The sequence below is a fragment of the Strix uralensis genome, chromosome 1 (genome assembly GCF_047716275.1).
Source record: "Strix uralensis isolate ZFMK-TIS-50842 chromosome 1, bStrUra1, whole genome shotgun sequence".
NCBI lineage: Eukaryota > Metazoa > Chordata > Aves > Strigiformes > Strigidae > Strix > Strix uralensis.
The window spans coordinates 147,643,383-147,667,528 of record NC_133972.1 but is presented as its reverse complement, the minus strand read 5'-3'; the positions used below and the strand labels follow the sequence as shown (position 1 = coordinate 147,667,528).

At 39.1% G+C, this 24,146-nt stretch overlaps 1 protein-coding gene across 7 annotated transcripts in view; it reads left to right on the top strand.

The window, feature by feature from the left end:
• RUNX1T1 (RUNX1 partner transcriptional co-repressor 1) overlaps positions 1 to 24,146 on the top strand; it is a 116,760-nt gene that overhangs the window by 47,935 nt on the left and 44,679 nt on the right. For 6 of the 7 annotated variants that reach the window (XM_074884353.1, XM_074884334.1, XM_074884375.1 and 3 more), the window contains 3 exons: positions 15,434 to 15,571; positions 19,326 to 19,567; positions 21,249 to 21,338. In XM_074884353.1, the coding sequence (XP_074740454.1) occupies positions 15,434 to 15,571; positions 19,326 to 19,567; positions 21,249 to 21,338 (470 nt within the window). Of the gene's footprint in view, positions 1 to 13,398; positions 13,435 to 15,433; positions 15,572 to 19,325; positions 19,568 to 21,248; positions 21,339 to 24,146 lie in introns of those variants that run through there. The other variant, XM_074884381.1, reaches the window with a different exon arrangement.

The window sequence follows — 24,146 nt, the reverse complement described above, 5'->3', positions numbered from 1 at the left end:
ATCTCAAAACTGTGCCGTAGAAACTCTCGACTGCACATTTTGTTTCTGAACTTGTCAAAGATTGTGATCTTTTTATGGCTCAGTGCTGTGAATTGCTCTGCAGCCCTCCTTCCAGTAGGTTTTGAAAGTGTGAAGTTTACATATAGGGTAGGGTATTTGATGTTGGATTTTCAAGTGTCTGGAGTAATACGTGAGTACTAGTCACATTTGTCTTTGTTGGTGACTGTGCTTCTAAACTGCTTCACATGTTTTGAAAGTCCTACCCCAAAGAAGGAGACTAAGCTTCCTGCTTGTCGTGGTTTAACCCCAGCTGGCAACTAAGTACCACACAGCTGCTCACTCATTCCCCCGCAGCAGGAGGGGAGGAAGGGAATTGGAAGGGTGAAAGTGAGAAAACTCATGGGTTGAGATAAGAACAGTTTAATAACCAAAATAAAATCACAACAACAATAAAAATTGTGATGAAAAGGAAAATAACAGAAAACTCAAGAAAGACAAGTAAAGCAAATGAAAACAATTGCTTACCACCAACCCACCAATTCCCATCCAGTCCCTGAGCAGTGGCTCCCTGGCCAACCCCCAAGTTTTATTGCTGAGCATGATGTCATATGGTGTGGGATGTCCCTTTGGTCAGTTGGGGTCAGCTGTCCCATCTGTGTCCCCTCCCAACTCCTTGTGCACCCCCAGCCTGTTCACTGGTGGGGTGGGGTGGGGTGAGGAGCAGAAAAGGCCTTGACTCTGTGTAAGCACTGCTCAGCAGTAATAAAAACAGCTCTATATTATCAACACTGTTTCCAGCACAAATCTAAAACATAGCCCTAGTAGCTACTATGAAGAAAATTAACTACCTCAGCCAAAAGGAGCATGCTGCTTGAAGAAGGAAGAATGTTAAAACAGTATTTCTAATACAGATCTGTTTAATGAATGCATTTGGTATCTAGTCCTCTACCTGCACAGCTGGACTCTTGCTCCTGCCCAGAACTGACTGTGGTTTGAGGCTTTAGCTTAATCTTTAATGCATATGACTGTCATGCTAATATAACTTTAATAAAAATGTACTAGGTAGCACTTTGAACTCCTTCACTCTAATTTAAGTATTAATCCACTTGATTACTAGAAAAGAAAAGATCTTGCTGTAGTTCTGATCCATTCTTTCAAATACATCCAGCTGTGACTTTTATAAATATATATTTTCAGACAGTCATTTAGCCACTCTTGCATAGATAAGAAATGAAAAATGCATTAGTCATCTTGACAAAGAATAAATTGACTTCTTTTGGTTCACTATCTCAGTATCTGTTGTCTGATGGCTTAAGAACATTCCTTGTTTATTGATAGTGCATTTAGACGTAGGTATTAATGTCTTGGCTTAAATGCTAATTATTTTTTTTTTCTTAATACATTCAGGAAGGCTAATGTTACTGAATAGGAATGTGGAGGAGGTAGTGTGGGTAATTCAAGCAAGTTTAGTCAGCACTTACAAGATTCTTGAAATGTTTCTTGATGTCCTACAGAACTGTTAACATCTGCACGGCTTGTGAGAAGAGCCACATTTATTACAGCTGTATGCTAGCTAGAATGCAAAAGAAAAGGGGGGGATCAGAGTTAAGAATGAAGCAGCTGGCTTTCGGTACAGAGATTTATAATTTTACTCTCATTACAGACCGACAGTAAACTCTACTTGGACTCTTTTGCATCAGCTTCTTTGAGATGGCAGGTTAAAGGTTTGGGAATTTAGCTATCAGTAGATACAGTCAAACAAAATATACACAGTTTAAAAGAAAACAAAGCTTTTACATAAATAATCACAAGTGACGTTCAGCATTTTGAGGAGATGTTCCAGTGTGACATAACATGATGCAGAGCAGAACATGTGTTTTAAGTCTACATTTGAGACGGTAAAAAAAGAGAAAGATAGATCATTTTAAACAATAAGAAAAAGAAACAAGAAGTGGGGAGTAATAGATGAGAAGGCTGCTGGCTGTTGCAGAACCAATGAGGTCATACAGTTTCTCATCCCTGTTCTTGTCAGGGTTTGGGGTCGCTGGAGGAAAGGAAAATACGTTGAGAGACTCCTGAGATCCTAGCTCTGACTGAATGGAGCAATAGTACCTTGGTGTGTTTGTTTACATCTTCTTTTCTCTCTTTTTGGGCTAGAAGAGAAAAAGAGGGTAGAACAATCGGTATCAGTATCCCATTTTCTGTTCCACTTCTTCCTGTAAAAAATCACATACACGTTTCCAGAATCGTGGGGGTTTTGTCCGTGTTTGGCTCCCCCCCTCACCCATTTCTTTCTCAGCCATTGAGACAGATTTAAACCCAAGCTATGCCAGTGTCAAAGCTATTTGTTAGTTGTCACAAGCTTTTTTCAATTTTAATTAAGATCAAAGATTTTTATAGTTTTGTTTTCTCATTTATCTATTTGATATGAATGAAATCTGGTATTTCTTTTGTTTCCTCTGGTTGATGTAGGTTGGTATGCTTGATCTTACCTTTTTTCCGTGCACATTTTAACTGAACCTATTCTGGTTTTGCTCAGTTAACTTCTTCACAATATGCCCAAGCCATTTACAGTGGGAGTGCCAGGATCTGTTACTGTGTCTCCTACTGTTTCTTAACAACCTCAGCAACTGAGGAAGCTGCATGTCTGTTCTTTATTGCTCTACCTAAATGGTGGTTCTGAATAATTTTCTAATATTTTCTATTACAAAATCTATTGCGTGTTCATTTACAGTGAAAGCACAGTTACCCATTAAGAAACAGGGCTAATAAGTACCATTGTGATAAAGAGCATCCTCTTGTTGCAAGAACTCTTTAAAGAGTTGGTTGAGGTATCTTTATCTACCCGCACATTTCTGCTGTTCATGCTGTGATCCATAGCAGATGTCCACTCTGATAACCTACTATGATTTTTATCCCTTCTATCTAACCTTAGACTTTTCGCTGTTAGACTCATCATCATTTAATTATAGCGTGTGGCATTGTAAGAACTCTAACATATAATTACTGCCTCTTCTTTCCATTCTTCTGGTAACAGAGCATAGGCAAAAGCAAATTTTTAACATTTCAGTTATGCAAATGACTGCATTTGATTCATCAGTGTCCACCACCTCATACCTTCTCAAGTGATGGTTTTAGTTTCTGAAAGTTTATTTCCACTTAGTCTTGTGGAAACACGTTTTATCTTAATTTTTTGCAGATTGTTGACATTGAACAGAATTATGTGCAAAACTGAGTAGCTCTGTAAGTCAGGGCTCATAATCACCTTTGGAAATGACCTGTTAGGTTTCTAATAGGTCATTTATTTGTATGTACAGTTACTGAAGCTACTTGCTCTGTTGCAATAATTATGAAAAAGATAATGGATAGGAACTCATTTGGCGACAATTATTCGTGTTAACTGTTTAGTATTTCACCCAGGTACTCCTATTTTCCCTTTCTTAAACTTTTATTTCATAATTTTGGAATTTGCCTTGGATGGTTGTTGCAGTTCAGCAGTTCTTTATTTCTTCATATCCAAGCAGTTTGAAGCCTACCAGACAACTACGGATGTGTTTTACATCTTCTATCTCAAGTGAAGACTATAAAGAAACATGTCCTTACAGGAGATCTCAGTGCAGACACTATCTCTCTATACTTTTGAATTGTCTCTGCCATTGGGATTTAGCTTTCTTAATATGTATGTGGTGCTAGAAGGATGTTTATAAAGGTCTATGTGAGCCGCCCTATTATTTTTTCCCTTTGTTTCTGCCCTGCTTGCCATCTGATCTCTCTGACTGATTATGGATGTGAAGAAAAAAACAGGTTTCAAATTCATGTATCAACACATGGCTATAGTGTGTGAGCATGATCGGGGTTCCTATGACTGGATATAGTGTGTGATTGTAGGCATACCACTGTCTGATGTGCTGCGTGATGCAATTTTGCTTTTTGAGTACTTCATGTATGAAAGCCATCTCTAAAACAGGATGAGGTGAGGGGTGGAGGGAAACATCTGACTTGTTTGTCTGGGGTAAATAGGTGACAGTGGGTGACATTGAAAATGGTCTTCTGTTGCAGCCAGTATTGCCTAGTTAATCTTTTCGGGAAGAAATGTTTATAGCCAAAATTTAGAGAGAAAATACTATGTTTGGTACTGTGGAAACAGAATAGTACATACAGATGTATACATACACAGTATCATAGGCTTTCCTTATATCGCACAGCTGAGGTTAACTTTTGATACTGGAAAGAACTCTTCTTAAAGCACCTCCGTTTGGGTTTCTGAGTACCTTGCCATTTATTTGAATTTTCTGCGTGGAAAGGGAGTTTCCCCTGTGCAGCTGCACAATATCGGCTCCCTCTGGTGGTCAGCAGTCACCTGTAAAAATTTCCTGCAGCTCTTGGCCGAGGTGTGCTCCCAGCCAGGCGGTGTTTCTCTGCAGGTACCCTTTGATCCGACACTCCGGTGCCACCAGCGAACGCTGAAGCTGCATCCTGGGGCTGTTGCCACGCTATGGGAAAAGCCTGCCCCGCTGCCCCCTCAAACACCACCTGCCCTGCTGCAGAGTTTCTTTCCTCCTGTTGAATATTCTTCCCTTTCTCATAAAAATGGCTTCTCTTCTGGTTAACCCACTTCTCAGTGAAGCAAAATGTATATACCTGGGTAGACCCAAAGCCAAATGCAGGGTGTTTCCACAGCACAGAGAGAGTTAAATCTGCTTTTTGTAAGATTCTTTTAATGTACATGAGATTCTTTTCATGTACAATAAAACTTACCGTATTACCAAGGGTTAAGTGCATCCACGTTGAACATTCAGAGTTCAAATGCATCAGACTTCTTTACTTTGTCAGTATTTCTCTTGCACTTGCAGCACTGAGTGGTTTCTCCCTGGTGTCTGACTTCTCGCCCTGCAGTTTACCCTCCATTGAACACTCCCTTCAGTGTAACTCAAGACTTCTTTCTTAGAATTTTCTAAAGCAGAATGTAAATTAAAAAAAAAAATAAAATCACAGTAAACACTTAAGTATTTTTGTATACAAAATCAAGTAAGTAAAACTTGATTAAATATCTGTATAAGTGCACGTGCCCATACACGCACATGCATAGCTACGTGCACATACACAGAAGTAAGCCATGGAAGCTCCACTGATCCACAAAGGTCAATATTAAATTGCTGTGTTGGAGTAGGGGGTTTAGCTGGCTTGATGAAAATGAGATTCTATAAATATAAAAACCTTTTTTTATGTATTTGTTGAAAAAAAGCACATTTAATTTGAATCTGCTGGGCATGAAATGAACCATGTTTTGTACAACTGTTGAGCATGGCAATGCTGTGATAGCTGAAATTCTTTTAATATTTTATGTGGATTCTGTAATAATTACTGTTTTTTTCAGTTCAGGCTTCAGCTGTTTGATTTTTTTTTTTTTTTTGGTTGCAGTCTGATTTAAAATTCAAAACAAAGAGAAGATACTTTAAAAAAAAGGAAGTTTTAAGTTTTATTGTGCAAGAAGACTAAGACTGCTGTGATGCTTTAAGATCTAGAAACATTGCGTGTAATTGTATGCTCTGTGCGTGGTCTCATTAGTTTACCTACAGCTGTTTCCAGTATCTATAGTTAAGCACATATTCTTGAGTGTTTCTGGGGCTGGGGTCTGCAAGGCTAACCCAGCACCTCTCTTCCTGGGTGAGATCACTTTATTTCTGTGCCAGTGTGAATTTGTGTGAATTCACTGGCTTCAGAAGGGGGTTTTACATTTCTTAGTCTGATTTTTACATGACATACACAAGTTTCTTCCTTTCCTTCTTCCTTTACGTGGTTATATTATTTCATATTAACTTTTAAGTATGCATGTGATATATTAGGCCAGACAATTGATTTGAAATATGCTTTTGTTTTTGCTAATGGTAACATTTGTTTTGCTTGTGAGCTTATTTGTCAATAGCAATGTTACCTCACCTAGGAAAGTATTTGAGATGGAGGGTCTTAATTTCATGTGAGGTTTCTGAGACTCCTTTCCCCCCTCCCACCTCCACACTGCTGGTTTCAGGTTGATCCAGTGCCCAAAATAAGACAGTTGGTGTGACATGCAGCATCAAGGAGGAGCTGACTTGTAACTAATAATGAGTATTTTCTCACACGATGTCGAGACAGTCAGTCATGTAAACACAAGATGTCTTTAATGGCATCATCTGATGATGTGAAATGATAGTCTTCCAAAGTGTGTATTTCCACAAATGCCGAAGTACTGATTAGGGTAATAAATTGCATTGCTTGAAGATTGTCAGTGTATAATACTGAGATAGGGGAAAAGCCTATAGTTTTACTTTCTGTTGCTGGTGGTGGCACTAAGTAACAATGGCAGCACCTGAGCAAGGGTTTCTGGGGCAGATACATTTCATGATACATTTTTCATTGGTGAATATATTCAGCCAGTCTTGGCTGGCTGAATAGAAACCAAGGAGTTAGTATGCGTGGCGACTGAGGATCACCAATTCTTGTGTACGCCAGCCACACTGCTAGAGTAGTCTGAATGCTTCTGGTTCTTGTGGGGCAAAGGACCTAAATCTATACGGGAATATTTATACCATCTGCCTTAGCAGCCTTAGGAAATAATAATTAGAGGCTCTAACTTTTCTTTTCACTGATCATATGGGGAGTCTAGTCTGCTAATTTAGCTATCTGCATTAGATGGCAGAAATTAGCAGCCTTCCTTGGACTGGTGCTTGCTGAAGAGGGAGTTTGGCTGGCCATCCTTTCTGTCTTATGGGTAATATGTTGCTCCACAGGCCTGCACATCTGGCCTAAACAGAACAAACTTTTTTTCATCGTTTGAAATATCAGTGGGAGGAATTGGATTCTTGGATGGGTAAAGTGGCGCAATCTGATAGAGTGGGGATTTGGGAACTTGATCCATGAAGTGAGGAGCAGTCTGTCCCAGACTGGCCAACACCACTCCACACCTTAGAGGATCTTGGCTTGTCTGTGACAAATTCCACAGTTCAAAACCAAGCAGAGCCAGACGTATATCCATTACCTTCTTGGTAATCCCTATGTCATCTTTTCAGATGTATAACCATGGAAAATAGCACTGCCTACACTCATGTTTGATTCTTTTTGAGCCAAAAGGACTTCTGGTATGTTTTATAAATCTAAGCGATGCCTTTTAAAAAAGTACAACCATAATAACTTTTGTTGCTGGCAGAATTATTTAATACCTAAATTTGCCCTGAATCTAAACAAGCTATTTCAGATTATTTTATCTAGTCTGTATTGGAGACTTCTAGTTAAATTTAATGGAATACTGGTATCAGTACTCTCTTAGGACTTTTCTAAAATGGGTACAGCTATGTTTTAACTTTATATATAAAGTGCATTAAAAATAAAGGAGTTAATATTTGTTTTGCTTCAGACTTTTAGCTGTATGTTAACAAACTACTGTTAATTTGGATTAAAATATAAATATGCCTCTGGAGAGCAAGTTTGGAAATTTTAATTGGTGTTGGGAGAGAAAATGTTCTTACTTGTAGTGGGAAGGATGTGTGCTGCATGTGATTGAGTACATAAGAGCATACAAACAATTTGATACTGATGGCATTTGAGTTTCTTAGGTGTATCAGTCTAAATTTATCTGTAGTTTGTCAAATAACATGCAATCCTGACAAGGACAGGTCTTCCAGAGAAGATGGTACAAAAAGGAAACAAATTACTGGTTGGAGAGACTTAACACACCGTTGGTTTCCTCTGTAAGTATAGGAGAAGTGAAGGGAGCCATTGCGAATGTGGAGGGGTTGTCACATTCATAGCTTGTAGGGGAGGCCAAGGAGTGGGTTTGGCCAGAGATTGCTCCGATTGTTCTTCAGTTCTTCATGCTGGAGGTAGTGGGCACCTGTTCTTCACTCAGGTCTCAGCGTTCAGTGAGCTGGTTTGGAATAGCAGTAATAGTTCCTGTGACGTGAAAGACAACCACTCAAAACACACAGTTCTTAGTTTGGTAGCTTGTCAACAAAATGAAGTAGAAAAGATCCAGGAAACAATGTAAACAGGAAAATAGTATTTCAGTAATGATTGTAGGACTATTTTCTTATTAACTGCATTAGTTATGCATACATAGAGGCATCTTCATGGTGCTTTGTGGGATATTTAGAATTAATGCGCATTGTCTTTGCCTTCATTACAGGCCAACTGATATGTATTCAGCCATGACAAGGGCACTTGTAGACTTTATTTTCTGAGGGCTTATGGAAGCTTAGGGCAGCTGCTACAATTGGCCCTTATTTTGCTTGTCTGTCTTGCTAAAGTATTTCATAAACTGTTATGGTAGTAGTAGAGCTAGATTTAGAATGTATTCTTCTTCCCTGTGTTCCTTTGTATGTTCAAGTGATTTTACATGGTAAAATCTGCAAAGCCAGGAAGGGGGAAGGAGAAGAGAGGCATTTTAAAAAAGGTACAATTCTGACAGGAGTCAGTTTTTAATTATTTCATAACTGAAAGTGAATTTATGATAGTTTGGAAACTGTCAAAACACATCAGATTGTTAAATGAGAGGAAAAAGATTATTTTTCTAATCCCCCCCTCTTTTTAAATGAAATTATATGGTAAGACAAGTTATTTCTTTCAGGAGAAAAAAATATGTCCAGGCAAAGCCAAGCCATAACATTTTTGTCTCAACTCTGAGATTGAACTCATGCATTGCTTATTTTATGATATATGTAACTGTCTGCCCTTCAGCTGCTAAGCCGTGAGCGTGGGACACATTTTTTTGCCACTCAGAACCTTTCACCCTAGAGAACTGCAATGAAAGAGAATGCTTCTGTGTTTTTGGTTGGTTGTCATGATGGTAGGACCAGTCAAGGTACTATTATGGATGAAGAACATGATGCAAAGCGTTGTCCATCATTCACCTACTTTACATCATCCACAAGCTCTTCCTACCAAAACTGGGAGACCGTAGCACAAAAATCCCATTCAGCTTTTGGGAGACAGAGTGGAGATTGCATTATTCTCAAGGCTTTTTTTTAGCACATCTGAAAAAAGCTCTGATAACTTGGCCTGAGATAACTTCAGCGAACTCCCGGGATGCAGAATTTCTTGTAGCTCCTGCATATTAAATGAGAAGAAATGGGTAAACTGAGTGTGCTTTCATTTATTCTGAATAGCTGGTGATAGGAAACATTCAACTATCTGAGCAGAGGAGAACCAAGATAAGACTGCAGTAAAGTTGTGATACTGCTCTTGCGAAAGGGTCTTCAGTATGTGAGCTTCATACCTGGTGTACTAAGGGGGCAGTGAAACGTTATGTCGTCTTGAAACTTTGCTGTGCACATCTGTCACTTGCCCCACACCCATTCTCATTCCTGGTGGATAAAGCTTACAGGTGTAATGTTTTGTGACAAAAGATGGAGTCTGAGTATCTGAGCTGCTTTCTGATACTGCCCTTCTGCAAATCACCTAGGGAGTAAAAGTTCTCCACTGGGAAACTGGAAACTGGGTGATGTTTTCTTTCTAGGTCAGTAATGTGACTGTGTCTGGTGCTGACAGAAAGTTATGTCTGTATTATGCCTGTTTGAGATCACTTGTTTATAGTGTAAAAACATCCATTGTGGTTAGGCCCTTGTTTATTCATTAAGAAAAAGTCAAAAGGGCCAAGAGACGAATGTAATGAAGACTGGACTGGTCTCAAACAAGTCCCAGGCATGCTTGGCTGTGAGAGAGTCTGCAGTGGTGTCGTTCAGATGTCATGTTTTATGGCTGCATTGCAGGACTTCTAGGTTTCACCAGGTGTGCAGTGCATGCGGTGGGTAGGCTTTACGATATATATCAAACTTACACTGTGCATTCTTGAATGAGTCCTTTTCAACCAAGGCAGATACCTTGTAGTACTTGTCCTGCTCTGTGTAGTGGCAGGTCTGGGAGTCCAGAGTTGTGGGTCTCCACAAACACTGCCTCGTAACAGTGCTGCATAGCTTGGCCAAAACTAAGAGGAAAGGTTCTTTACTGACTGTAACATGATAGCATTATGGATGAAAAAACTATGTAATTTGCCCTCTTAGGTGGACTTGTGGATTTGAGTCTCCCAGTTGGTCACTACTGTGACTCACAACTTGTATAAACACAACATGCTTCCAAATTCCGTGCTATTCCTCTCAAAATAATCAAAATTAGACTAATGCCATGTAGGTAACCGTCATCAATATTAAATGAGTATTAAATCCCACAGATTTTGGTCTCAATACATATAATTTGGGTGGTGGAGGTGGGTTCTAATCCTGTGTCATTTGTGGGGTTTGTTCTTTCTGTGAGTTTAAAGGAAACAAGACAATGGCTCTTTTAATTTGGCAGTTTTTATTTTTAACATGTTGGCACAGAAGTAGTGAGTACTGTACAATCAATATAGAGCGTCTTTTAAGAATCTTTCATGCCTGAATATACATCTGGAACTGTTTGCACTAACTAAAAGTAAAATAAATGCCACAGCGTATTATACCGTACTTTTTTTCATTTAAAAAAGGAAATTGAAAACACACCACTCCTAGAAATGCTTGACATTGAATTGGCTATTGAAATGGTATCAGTAAAGTATTTATATATTCCATATTTTGTTCCATACATCAGCTTTCCTTGATGCGTTAGACTTGGACGGGTGCCATGTGAGCTGAAATGTTGCCATATATGAAAGACCGCCTTGTTTTAAAAATGGACTAAATCTTTTATGGTACAGGAAGTAAAGCAGTCTGAATACATGCACATCTCTCTGCCCCTGCTCCTGCACGTTTTACTTTGTCTCTTCCCTGTTTGTCTTCAGAAGCTGGCTGTGCTTACAGTAAATACCAGTGTTCACCTAGCAGCTAAATATAGTGATACCATAAAAACTGAATGAATGACAAGAACAGTATAGTTTCATGAACCAAGACATCCATAGAAGAAATATCATAATTTAAAGCTGGTTTTACAACATTCTTTAATTTAAAACGGAGTAAAATACTGTGGTAAAATCACAGTTCCTCACTTTATGCTGTGAAAGAGATTCAAGAATGTATATTTCAAAATGTTTGTGTTTGTTGTTTTTTTTTTTTTTAATAAAAAATATAATCCAAAGCAAATGCATTAGATCTCTGCATACTTGAAACATATTTTCTGAATTTATTTGAAGTCTCTTACTGCACCAGAGAGTTGTGTGTATGGATTAGGACTAGACCATTATTTCACCATCTATCTCCATCCTGAATTGATTGCAGCTAACACTGCAGAATGAATTGCATATGTCTCCTTTCTCCTCTGGTTTGGAGGACTTCTGGTTTCAGCCCCATTTAATCCAAACTGGCCTAAGGAGTGCAAGTCTGTCACTGGTTAGAGGGATTCACTGAAAGAAATCTTTGCACCTGAAAGAAGTTACTCTCTGTATACACAGCCTGTGCTCTGAAACGTGTGATGCTGTGGGATACTGCCTATATGAAACTTCCCGGTGTGTTCCTGCTAATTCAGGATTATTGTTTGAAATGTCCAACAGGAAAAAGAAAAAATCAGAACTAGCTTTGCAAGTGGGGAGTTTGGTTTGAGAAGAAAGCATAAAAATGTTCTTGAATTCAAGAAATCAAGCCATTTTAAGACATGGTTTTCCTTAAAACTCTTCCAAATTTCAGGGAAAGTTCAATGTATATGCTTCTGCATTATAAAACTGGAGCAAATGTACATGAAATCTTACACAGGTAGGTTTTCACATGTAAAAAACAGTTTTTGCTCTTGAGGGATTCTTTCTTTCCCTCCCAAAATCTCATAATCTCTGAATGTACGGAAAGCAGAATATCCACTGGAATTTGTATCAAAAATGTCTACACATAAAAGCCCTCATGCATGACATGGTTTAGGGTAAGCTTGACTCAGGAATTCTGTTTAAATACTGTTTTGCCTTTAACTTTCATATTATCAGGCTATTGTTCAACAATTAGAGTAAGAAGTGTTGGTTGTTGGGTTTGGTTAGGATTTTTTTTAAATTAAAAACATAAATAATGATTTATGGAAGCTGGAGTTCTAGGCTAAGTATCAGACACTACAAGCTTTAGGAGTTCAGATCACAAGAACTGGTAACACTTTTATCAGTGGTGGCTCTGCTTTGTGCTCCATCACCACTCCATCCTCTGAGAGATCTACCTCTTAAAAACAGAGCTGCTGAGGTTCTCTGGGGCTGCGGGTGGTAGGACAGCAGTGGGTGCAGAGCTGCTGTAGACAGGTGCTCCCAGCCCCATAGCTCCCGTGGAGGTCAGGGAACTAGCTGTAGAGGCAAGGAACAGGTACATAGCAGCAGTAAGGGTAGAACGGCTCCTGCAGGAGTTTTGCTATTAAAGAGGGTAGAAAAGTGGGATATAAAGGCTGTTCTCCTGGGTGGTGTGGTGGTGTCTTCCAAGCATGTGGAAGAGCTTTGCATTTGGCATTGTACTTCTTTAAAAGCCCTTTTCCCCCCTCCTCGAGGAGACTCTCTGCTCTGACAAGACAATCTTGTACTCTAGTTAGAAGTGGTTTGAGGTGTGCTTGAAAGGAGCCTTGTATCTCCTTATAGAAGGCAGGACTAGAGAATTTATGGACAACCAGAGATAAAGCTATCTGCCTGCAATCATACAGTAGCAGAGTGGGGTTTAGGGCTTTGCAAGGGGGAAAAAGAGGTTAAGCAAAGGTAAGTGGCCTGTAGAGGGATTTTTTTACCCCTAAGAGGTCCAGAGAAAGGTAAATAGGAAAGGCAAGTCTAACGTCATTAGACTTATATGAGAAGTACAGGGGTCTGTGGATAATTTCAGTGATCTGCAAACTGGGTGGCAGACACTGTTCAAGAGAGTAAAAACCAGTTGGATCATGGTAGAATGGCAATCTGAAATTGGAGGGCAAAACCAGCACGCAATTTCCCACTACCGTGTTCAATTTAAGTAACAAAACATTGCCAGCTTTTTGGAAAAGCCTCCCCCCTCCAATCTGAGTGCGTTTCTGATCAAACCTGAACTTTGAAATGCAGCAAAGAAGGAGAGCAGGAGCCATGCGGTTGGTTACAGGCTCGGGATCGCTTTTAGTTATCAACAGCTGAATTGGAGGATACAGGCTGTGCCTGCTTGCTGCGAGCAGCAGACTGTTAGAGGAGTTCGATTTCTCTCACTCCTTCTTCCACCCACCTCCATCTCCTCTGTGCCTGTGTCTGCGCTCCCACATGCTTCAAATCTGTGTACCTGGACTGCCTTCCTTAACAGTTCAATGTGAGTGTTAGCAGAATGAAAACCAGATGGACCAGCAGTTCCCACTGTTATCTCCCCACCAGCTCTGGCAAGCCTCCCTTTCTCTCTCCTTTCTTGGCATGGCAGAAATATTTGCCTTTATTTAGGAGGGCTTGGGCTCACTGCTGTGCCTCTTTCCCTCTGTTGCAACATGAGCTGAAAGCTATTTATTCCCTTGTTGCTGAGGTTGGTTGAGGTGAGTGCGAGATGAATTCAGCTATTAAGGAAGCAATTAACATTTCAAGATGAGTTTTCATAGTTCTTTATATTAAATGAATGGCTTGTTGAAGATAAAGATTTAACTGTTTTAGTATAGTGATATGGAAAGGAAATTTGTGTAGAATATGTTTAAAAACTTGCTTTTGTTTTCCAGAATGTAATAATTTACCATTGCTTGATTTGCAACTCAAACCTCACCTGTCTGTGTAGCAGCCTTAATATTTAACCTAATCATTTTGTATCGTGTTCCCTACACAGTGCAGAAGTTTACTAACCTTAGATCAACACTACAGATCCTGTAATACTGTATCTGTATTCCCTTCATCCTGTTCTGGGGGGTGTTTCACTGTTCATTTTCCCCAAACTTGTCTCTAAATTCTATATGAAATTACTTTCCCCTGACAACTCAAGCAACGTCCGCAGGCACTTCTACAAAGGGTGAAAATGGCTTCTGTAATTGCAGTACCTGACACACTAGATCTCTGGAACATACTTCTCAGTTTCAGGCAGCTAAAGATTGGTATCTATTATTAGTTATCTATTGTTAATTTTGCTGGGTTTTGGGGTTTGGATTTTTTTTTTTGCTTTCTGATAATTAAGTGCTTTGAGGCTCTTTTAAACATACCCTTCCTTTGTTAAATGTGTGCATTGCATTTAATTTCTCTTAGCGTCTCTCAGCGAAAATTTTAGATATGATTTTTTGGTTGAAGTTTGTATGTTGTTAGTAAGAACAAGGAAAGCACGTCGCAAAGTGGAGTGACAGAATTTATAGAACGTGACTGACTTTGCTATTGTCTTGAATTAAAACCACAGACTTACATGTTTTCCCATTAGCAGTGACACTTACTTGCTTTGCAAAATAGTTTAATGGAGCTCAGGAAGACTCGTGTAGAACAGTGTATAAAATAAATAACCCTGAGCCCCCAAAGAAGGGATGGAAGAATTTAATTTACGCCCATTAAAAGCTAAACTTGATCTTACTCATCTTTACTCAAGATGTATTGCTAAACTCCTGGCATGAGTAAGAAAGCCTTTATTTTACTTTCAGTTCGTAAATGTTGTCATATTTTGCTCATTCTTGATAAATGAAACCGAAGGGGTTGGGTGGGTTTTTAAAAATTTTAACATAGAGGTGTCCAAAAAGATGTTGAAAAATAAGATACTTCTGTAGCTTCTATATCAAGTATCTTGCATCTTTAGATCTTTAGTCGCAAGAGAACTGTTAGGTTTTCTGCCTGGTTTTGCCTTTAGTTTTCTTGGGGAGGTATGTTTCTACTTATCTTGCTGGTTTTGAACATTAAACTTGTTCTTACTGTGTGAAGGTGCAGACTTAGATGCTTTTTTAAAAACAATGGTATGTATGTGTGATGATTTTGGCATGTTGTGTTTATCTTATGGTGAATGTGAGAATATCCAGGGGCAGGGTGGTAAAGTGATCCAGGAGGTGTGTGGTATTTAACATAAGTATCTCTCCATGATTACAAAGGGAAGCGATGGAAGGGCAGCAGGTGTTACAAAGAAGAGACATGAAGAGAGCTGGCTTCAACTGATATCCCACCGAATATCTCACCTGTACTAAAGAGCTTCAGGTTTTAGTTCTGGAAGAGATGTCATAAGGGGATTTATTACCTTCCTGTCTCTCTGTTTTTAACTCCTGGCTAATGTGAGAGCCTTGAAGGGAGGTGGCATTATTGCAGCTCCAGGAATGCTTGGGAGGTAGCATCTGCACATGCTAGAAATAAACCCAAGAGATAATGCAGCACCGCTACAAATGAGGTCTTACCATCTGTGTCACACCTTCTTAAGTAAGGTTTAGATGATGTAATTTGGGAAGAGCACACTAGAGTAGATAATCAGGTATAGTCTTTCGTGGCAGATGCTGAAATGGCTCACTTCTTGCATTAGCTTTTAAGTTTTTGTCAGAGGGGGTGTGCTTGGGGAAGTAAACTGGTGTGTTCCTGTGGTATGTGTTGCAGATCGCACTGAGAAGCATTCCACAATGCCAGACTCACCTGTGGATGTGAAGACACAATCCAGGCTGACGCCTCCAACCATGCCACCTCCTCCCACTACCCAAGGAGCTCCAAGAACCAGTTCATTCACGCCCACAACGTGTAATTAGACTTATTTTCTTCCTTTTCTTCCATATTCTTTCTATTCTGTGTGTAAGAAACCAAAATACGTGAAGGGAAACCTGAATGACATGTCTGGAGCACCGTTTGATTGTGCTGCGATAAAGTTGTTAAGCAAAACTAAGATCATAACAGATTAATGCATCTTTAAGGTATTAAGACATTCAGCTCAGAGCTTAGTTGCTGTTTCATTGACAACTTGGCTGCAGTGTCAAAGAACAGCAAGCACTGGTTTCCCATGTACTTAATGCTCAGATCAGTCCTTCTGTGAGAGGTACAGAACTTCTTCTCTTTTATGCCATTCTGTTGTTTAAAAGATCCCATTCCCTTCTGTATAGAAACTTTAGGGGGTTTGTTTATGTTTTTAATGTGGGGTCAATTCATAAGGAAAATACCTATCTTCATCCCACTTATGACTGAATGAAGAATTCTGATTTAAGTGCTATATAATATCTAGTTAATATTGATATAAAACTAAAGATAAAGGCCTTTTATTGTTTTATCTAGAGATTTAGAGTCTGTGACCACTTCTCAAAATCACTTGGGCCTGCATCTCTGTCTCAGTTTATTGATGTAAACACACAAAAAACTCTACTAGTCTTGGTGGAATTACTCTGCATTCGTATCAGTGTAACTGAGATTTGAATCTGGCATGTTGTCTGGACTATTCTTTTCACAGCCATGAAATGATCCACATTTCTCTTACCAAGATTTAGCTGCAAATTTCTTGGTCTCTTTTATACTGCCTTGTAATAGTATAAACATGAGAATGTGTTTACATTTCACATTTTAAATAAAACATTTTTAGAACAGTAGAATACATATGCCTAAACAGAATGAAGGCAGCATCTTCTATTTGTCTTGCCTATGTCTGTTTAGTCCCTTTCTGTCTGTTAAATGCCTTATTTAAAATTCACCTCTATGCAGAAGGCCAGCTGGAGGCCTTTGTACTACTTATCCCAGGAACCCTGTCCTGACGATTTACATCGAACTTAAACAGTGAGGAGGGTTTGTGCCAGCTATTCGCGTAAACTCAAATTTAACCCAGTGACCTAAATCCCGCAAAGATTTGTCTGGTTTGCTTAACTCCAGCACCTGAATCATCCAAGGAGCTGCTTTGGTCTAAAGTTTTGCAGTATGGGGCTCTTACAGATTAAGCTTTCCAGTGTGATGTCCTTTGCACAGTTCAGAATAATCTTTGGCAATCATAAAAGGAATAGGACAATCTTCTGCTTTAATCACTCTTATAATTCTCATTATACTCACAAGATTTCTGGATGTTTGTTTATTTCATTGGGTTCAGCACTTTGGAAGGTGTGTGAACCATAGCAGGCTTTTTGGGGCTGTTTATATGAAGACTAAAAGTCTAAAAAAAGTCTAATTTAATTGCCTTTTACCCTGTCAGATCTTGGAGTTTGGCCTTAGTGGTTCCAGCTTGTACAGTAAACAGTCACTTCTGTTGGAGTGTCTGTTACATTTGTTATTACTACAGCGGGAATGACTGTAGGCCAGGAGGATCGTCCTTATTTTCTGGTCAAGAGTATGCTTGTTTTCTTTGGTTTAGATGATTAAAAACTCTTGACATATATTAGTTTGAAATTTTAAATGCTAAATTTTGCTTTATTAATAACATGGTTTTGTTTTAGAAATTATGTAGGTCTTTGCCAGTTGGCAAATTCAGACTTTATAAAGAAAGAGATAATATTATTAGTATGGAGTGGGCTATTTTTTTAAAAAAAAATTTTAGGGAAGCTGCCTTTGGGGAGTATTTCTATATTTCTTTTGTTGTGGGAGAAATTTTACCTGCCTTTCTCCTCCTCCTATCTATCCTAGGTAATGAACTCTTGTTCTCTTCTTTCTTGACCATAGACCCAGGACTCTCTGCCTAGAGCAGCCCCTTACCAGTGACTGAGTTGTTGGGTGGTGTCAGTCTAGAGCAGGACATGTTCTTATTCTTCCCAGTCCTCATTTACTAAGTTCATGGTATGATGACTTCTGGCTATGCAAATTCCTTGCAATCAGAATATCCTTGCAATCAGAATATCCTTGCAATCACTCAGATTTCTCAGTCTACTTCAGTGCTCAGAGCATGGCTTGAAGCTGCATGTGGAGCTGAGCTTGCTGAACTTCTTTCTATTTCTGCTTTTTCCACTTCTTGTTCTCCCTAGCCCACGCTACAAGAATAGGCAACAAAAACTAGGATAAAACACAAGCAGAAACTAGATAACCATTCAGATAGATTTTTCTGTAATACTTCCAGAAGGGCACTTCAGTCACTAGGGCAAAAGCTCCTTCAAAAGTGTTGTGGTAGTGATTGAAATCTGATAATAGGGTAGTGATTTGAATCTAGTAATAGGTGACCACCCTCACAAAGAGTTTGCTGTCAAAAAGTAAAGATGACTGATGAAGAAAGTGACAAGGGGAAAGGAATGTTTGGCTTCAGAGAGTCTGGTCATTAAGAAATGTTAAAAGTTCTTTAAGTTTCAAGCTTGCCATGGTTATGCTTTTAAATAACAAGCAACTTAGACTAATACTCCTATGTGGTTTTGATTGTAGACCAATTCCTGATTTTTTATGTTTTTTGGGATGGGTTCTGAGCGATTTCCCAGAAAGAAATCAGCAGATTTCTCCAGGGCAATGGCCAGCTGAGCATGGCTGCTGCTGGGTACAGTTGCGGGCTGCATGCCCACGCCTGCCAGTGTACCAGTACATTCATATTTCTAGGGAGCTGTCCTTTTTCTTGCTATTCACTGTCATTTTGGCGAGTCAGACTCAAACAACCCCAACAGAGTGTGTTTGACTGTTGCTGTTCCAAGTAACCTGGGTGGAAAAGGATGTCCTCAGTTTGATTCTCTGCTCTCTTCTGAAGTGTGGATAAGAATCAAACTGAAATCGCTGCCAAAAAACTCTGTTGTTGTCTTTGGTATGTCTGCATGAATCTCGTTGCCATAAATTTTGAACACTTAGTACTTTAGATAGTTATTCACACAGCAACTTTGCAACAGGAGGAAAATGCTTTCTTATCTTTTTCAGAGATATGGTATTGGCACATGAAAGCTGAGTGATTTGCTCGTGGTCTCTGAGAAGCCTTCTGAAGTCTAGCTTCATGCCCTAGCTGCAAGGCTTCAGGCCACAGTGAGCATGGCACCATTTGTACCTGCACAAACAACTTTGCGTGCTCCATATGTTAGCAACTAGAAAATCTGTATCGGAAAAAATAACCTTCTCATTGGGTGGTGTAAGGTTAAAACGTGAAAGTCCTGTTTTATAAACACAGCTGTCAGTTGTGTGTACAAAACACAAGTAAAAATATTCAGAGATAAACTGAGGCTTCGTGAAATATGTCTGCACATTTTTTTCTACCCCAAAGAGCAATTTTTTTGGTCTTCAATCATACATGCAGTCATGCTCTTTCTCTCTCTGTTCCCCCCTCTCTCTTTTTAAAATCCTCTGACAAAAGGCTGGTATTTGAATGATGCTTTTCAGGTCCAAGAGTGTTTTGAGAGGACTGTGCTAGAGGCAGCTGCTGTTACTTCCAGTCCACACACCATTCACTACCAGCTACTGGGAAATAAATATAAACTGCAGAGTGTCTCTCTGTCAAAGGGCTAATTATCTTTGATTACGCAACTTAATTTTGAGGTCAAACACAGAAAACATAAGCTGATGGATTTTCCCCTCTGTCTTCTTCCTCTCCCCCCCCTATTTTATCCTCCCTTCTCTCTTTTTCTTTCAGTAACCAATGGCACTAGCCATTCACCAACAGCGTTAAATGGAGCTCCATCTCCTCCTAATGGCTTTAGCAATGGGCCATCCTCTTCCTCTTCCTCTTCTCTGGCTAACCAGCAGTTACCGCCAGCTTGTGGAGCTAGGCAACTCAGCAAACTGAAGAGATTTCTTACAACCTTACAGCAGTTTGGCAATGACATTTCACCAGAGATTGGGGAGAGAGTGCGTACCCTTGTGCTAGGACTTGTGGTAAGCAAAAAACCAAATATATAATAACTGTGATCTTTTTCTCTCCTTTTATGTTTGACATGTTTGTTATAGAGTGGGTCACATACACTGCATATATCATACTTTTAAGGATACCAAACATGCAAGAATGAAGTGCTGGCTCTTGCTGCCGGAGCTAACACGAGTAACTCGACTAACTTCCCATGAGTGGCAGCTATTCCCGACCAGATACAGACTTGACTCTTTTTGCCAGTATAGTAGTATGCTGTAATGGTGTGAAAGGGTTTTTGTTCTGTATTGGCAGCACACCTAATGTAGACATACCTTGAATTGTATAATGTAGTAAAATATGGTTTGGCTTGCCTAGTTTAGTTGGCTGGGAAATGGAGAGTGCCCTACATACATAGTGGCAGAACACTGGTTAAAAGGATGAGCTGAATATATGTTTGGGCTGTGGTTATGCAGAGGAAAGCCTCTTCTCAGTATTCATTGACCCCAACAATGAGGGACCTGATGGTGCATTGCTGCTACCTAAGTCACCTTATTTATAAGGTTATCTTTATGTGATTATATGGCTGAATTAAAATTTCAGCTTTTTCTTATCCACATCTGTCAAGTTGGGCTGCTATTTTACAGGCAAACTGTTGTTAATCTGGCCCAGGATTCTTTTTATTCCCAGTAAAGTCCTCTTTCTACCAGACATTGTTGTCTCCCATGTATCTCCTTCAGCAATAATTAGATGTACCAGGAAAAAAGCTGTTGTGGTGCTCTGTTTTATATCTGTTCTGAGCAGCTGCAGTTGCCCTTGACTTCATTGGGAGCAACAACTGCCAGCACTGTTTAGTACTAGGGCTCAGGTGTCATCTGCTTGCATCTTCATAAAACCCTACCTGACAGCAGTGGATGCCCCTTCACTTGAGGCCATGTCAAAAGGAAGTTTAATGTAGGCATTGTAACTTCAGTAAGTCCTACTCTCTATTTGCTTCCATAGTCAAAATGCCCGTTTAATGTGGTTTTGCTTGTGGAAAGGGGAACTAGTAAAGAAACTAAAGACAGCTTTCGGAGCATCTACCTGCCCTTGATTTTCAGATTAGAAGCGCTTGCCCACTGTTAATTACAGTTGGTTTCTGCCTTCATCTGAGCTCTGAAGAGCCAATTAGGATCTTTTCCTTGGTCCGCATCTCACATTATTCCCTTGATCAACCCTCTGCACCATGTGGTCTTCAGCTGCAAAGTAATGACTTTCCTACATAGCCTAGAACATAGTAAAGTAAGTACAGGAGGCAAAGTGCAGTTTTCCTGTTTCCTCAAACAAGGAATGTGCCTTTAAAAAGTGTGATTTTTTGTGTGTGCATGTTTATTACCACTTCTGCACTGGGAACAAAATTACAAGAGGCTCTAATAGAAAAAAAAGTTGAGAAAAGCAGCTTTAACTGATGTTTGAAATGTGAAAGCATTTCCGTGCCTAGCACCTGAGAGCTTAAACTGTACTCTAAGCAACAGGCACTGACTGTCTGAGATGCTGGTGGTTTCCTTTGAGTATTTTAATAAGGTAATAATTTAATATGTGGCATGCTTTTCTTTATCCTCTTATCAATATCAAGAATGAGTTATTAAGCAATTTCAGAGTGCTTTGGTTACTGTTTCTCTTGCTAAGTGTTTTCATTATTTTGTCACCAAGACAGTTTTTTTTTCTCAACAGAATTCCACTTTGACAATTGAAGAATTTCATTCCAAACTGCAAGAAGCTACTAACTTCCCACTGCGACCTTTTGTCATCCCATTTTTAAAGGTATTGCACAGTTCAGTGATCTGGAAAGTATTTCAAACCATATTGTTGCTAGGTCACAGATGTGTGTTACAGTTTTTCTTTTTAAGAGAGTCAGGAAAATGAATAACATTTAAGGGCTTCTTTCCATAGCTTAGTGCATGGAACTGCATTTGAGTGCATGGAACTGCATTTGAGTGTATGGTTCGGGGACCATTTCTGATTATTCACAGGAACTGTTGGTTCCCTAATTCTGTAATCACTGTTGTTTGTTTTATATTTTTAGTTTGTAGGTATAGAAGCTCTTACAAACCAAGTCCTGAGACTTGGTTATAAATATAATAATGTCATGTGCTTGCAAAAAGCTAGAGTTCTGCAAACTTTGAGTGATTCAGAGTAAGGGGATGTCAGGAATTCCTGCTACCAGCCCTTTTCTAAAGTACTGCTGATCATTAGTCCACAATGAGATTGTGATGCTGCCATACGAGGAAAAGACTAATTATTTCTTCTTATTCCAGCCACCAGTACAAACGTGGTGTCTTAAGAAGGCTGGTGACTGTGTCTGCTGGTTTATGCTTATGCATCTTTTATTAGAAGTTAAAGTCTCATCCAAAAGCCAATTAATAAAATAAAACACAGGATGTGCAAAATAGGAATCAGGGAAGCAAAATCTTCTTTGAAGTCAGGAAGTTACTCTGCCTCTCACCTGTCAGTAAACTCCCTCTTCTGAACTGCCGTGATCTCTGAACAGTCCAGGTTGCCTTCTCAGAGCATGTTGTATTCTGTTTTAGTTTTGCTGTGGAGATGAATTTTCTCAGAGATAAGGTATTTATTGTTGCCATATTTTTTTCCATTGTCAGTGTGTGGGTAGACATTTTGCATTATTTTAGTCAGCGTGTGCAAGCGTTCCTAGCTATTCTCTGGTCCTGAAGCACTAGTATCCTCAATGGGTTTGCTTTCATGTTTTTCCCCTTCTTGGCTGGCTGTGTCAAATGGGCTCTATGCAGATAGTATAGCTGTTACCTTGGTATGTTGCCAGACGCTTTCTTTTCGGAATTGAACATGCTTTTCCACTCGCAGTTGTATCAACTCTGATATCCCAGCTTAAATCATTCTGGTTTACTTTCATGGCATCTAGTTTGTGTTCCTTTTAAAAGCCACTTCAGAATTAATTGAGTTTGGTGCCAGGAGCTTGTTAGAAGCTGGCACTAAAGAGTTTATCATTCAGCCTGCAAGCCTCTGACCAGGGGAGTGCTGTGTGGTATGGACTCATATTCTCACCCTTCTAAATACAGGTCTCATAAATCTGACATAAGAGGGGGAGAGCTGCATGTCAAGTCATTATTTGTACTGGATTTTTTTCTTTCAGCCTATTTGACTATACACAGTAAGAGTATGACATAGAGTGTTTTGAATTGATTTATTTGTCTGGAGCATGCTCTAAATGTGGAATCCACCCCTCTTAAGGTTCTGCATAGCACTGAAATCCTTCTAAGAGTTTAATTAGATTTGACATTTTGCAAGGGACTGGGTATGGTTTTCTGCATAGGTGATAGTCCTTTCCATAATTATTTGGGAACTAGAGATGTTTCAGACTAGGATGTATCAATTTAAGGGAGATGAAAAGTTATGAAATACAGAGATGAGGAGAATGTTGTTTTCTGCTGTGCACACATGCACGCTCCATGGGAGAGGACAGGAGAAATGGGCAATTGTGTGTGGAGGATGAGCAAGAGGAGTTAATGCTATTTTTGATGTCAGTAATCGCAGCTAGCTGTCCAGGATTCCTTTGATTTCAGTTAAAACAGTTAAAATAATTTACAAGCTAATCTTGATGGGTGGGGCGGGGAGGTGGTGGAATTTGTGACACCCAATTTACTGAGTCCTAAGTAGAAATTTTCAAACGAGAACAAATTCTTTAGGGAAAAAAGCATACTGTTCTAAAAAACTCATTTAATAATTTGCCCAAATCAGTAATTTTTTATCTCTCATAAATGACTCATTGGCCATTGCTTCTTCAACGTGCAAGACTGTGTTAAATTAAAAGTTTAAATACAAGTCTTATATATTTTATTAATAAAACATAAAAATGAAATATTTAGAATAAGGATTTTGTTATTATATCTATAATATATATTTTATTGTACCTTTACATTACTTAACATTGTTCTTTGAAGAAGCATTTTCTTAATTCACTTCTTCAAAAGCAGTTCTGACTGGGAGTGGGGGAGGTGTTGTGGGTTTTTTTTGTTTTGATTTGGTTTTTTTTGTTTCTTTTCCTCCAAGAAGGGATTGTTTCTCTGTAAGAATTTAATCATCTGAATGCCATTTCCTGTGTGAACACCACCAGTTTCTTTGCTCTGTAAAAATGGCTCTCTTCAGGGTCAAGTTGGCAGCCGAAAAAAAAAATACTAAAAAAATGTTTTTAAAAAAAAAGCTTACAAGGACACTTCCAGATTCTTCTATCAGTACGGCACACCATATGGTTACCATATCATTTAGTTGGGATCATTGGAATCAAAGATGCAACTTTTTTTCTAATTTTAGTGCTTTTCCTCAAAGGATACATTAATGACAAAAACCATATGGTTGTGGGAACACAGGCCTTAATAAGTGCATTCAAACGCTGCTGTAACAATATGCATTAAAGTCTTGTTTTCATTAAGCTAATGTAACCCGCAGACCCTCGATTCCATTTTGCATTTATGGAGAAACATTTACTGGAAGGATATTAGACACCATTCTAATTACCTAATCTGGCACCAGAATTAGAGCAAACAAAATTGCTTTGTATTACCATATTTTTTAAATTGGCAGAAGATGTTTATGGAA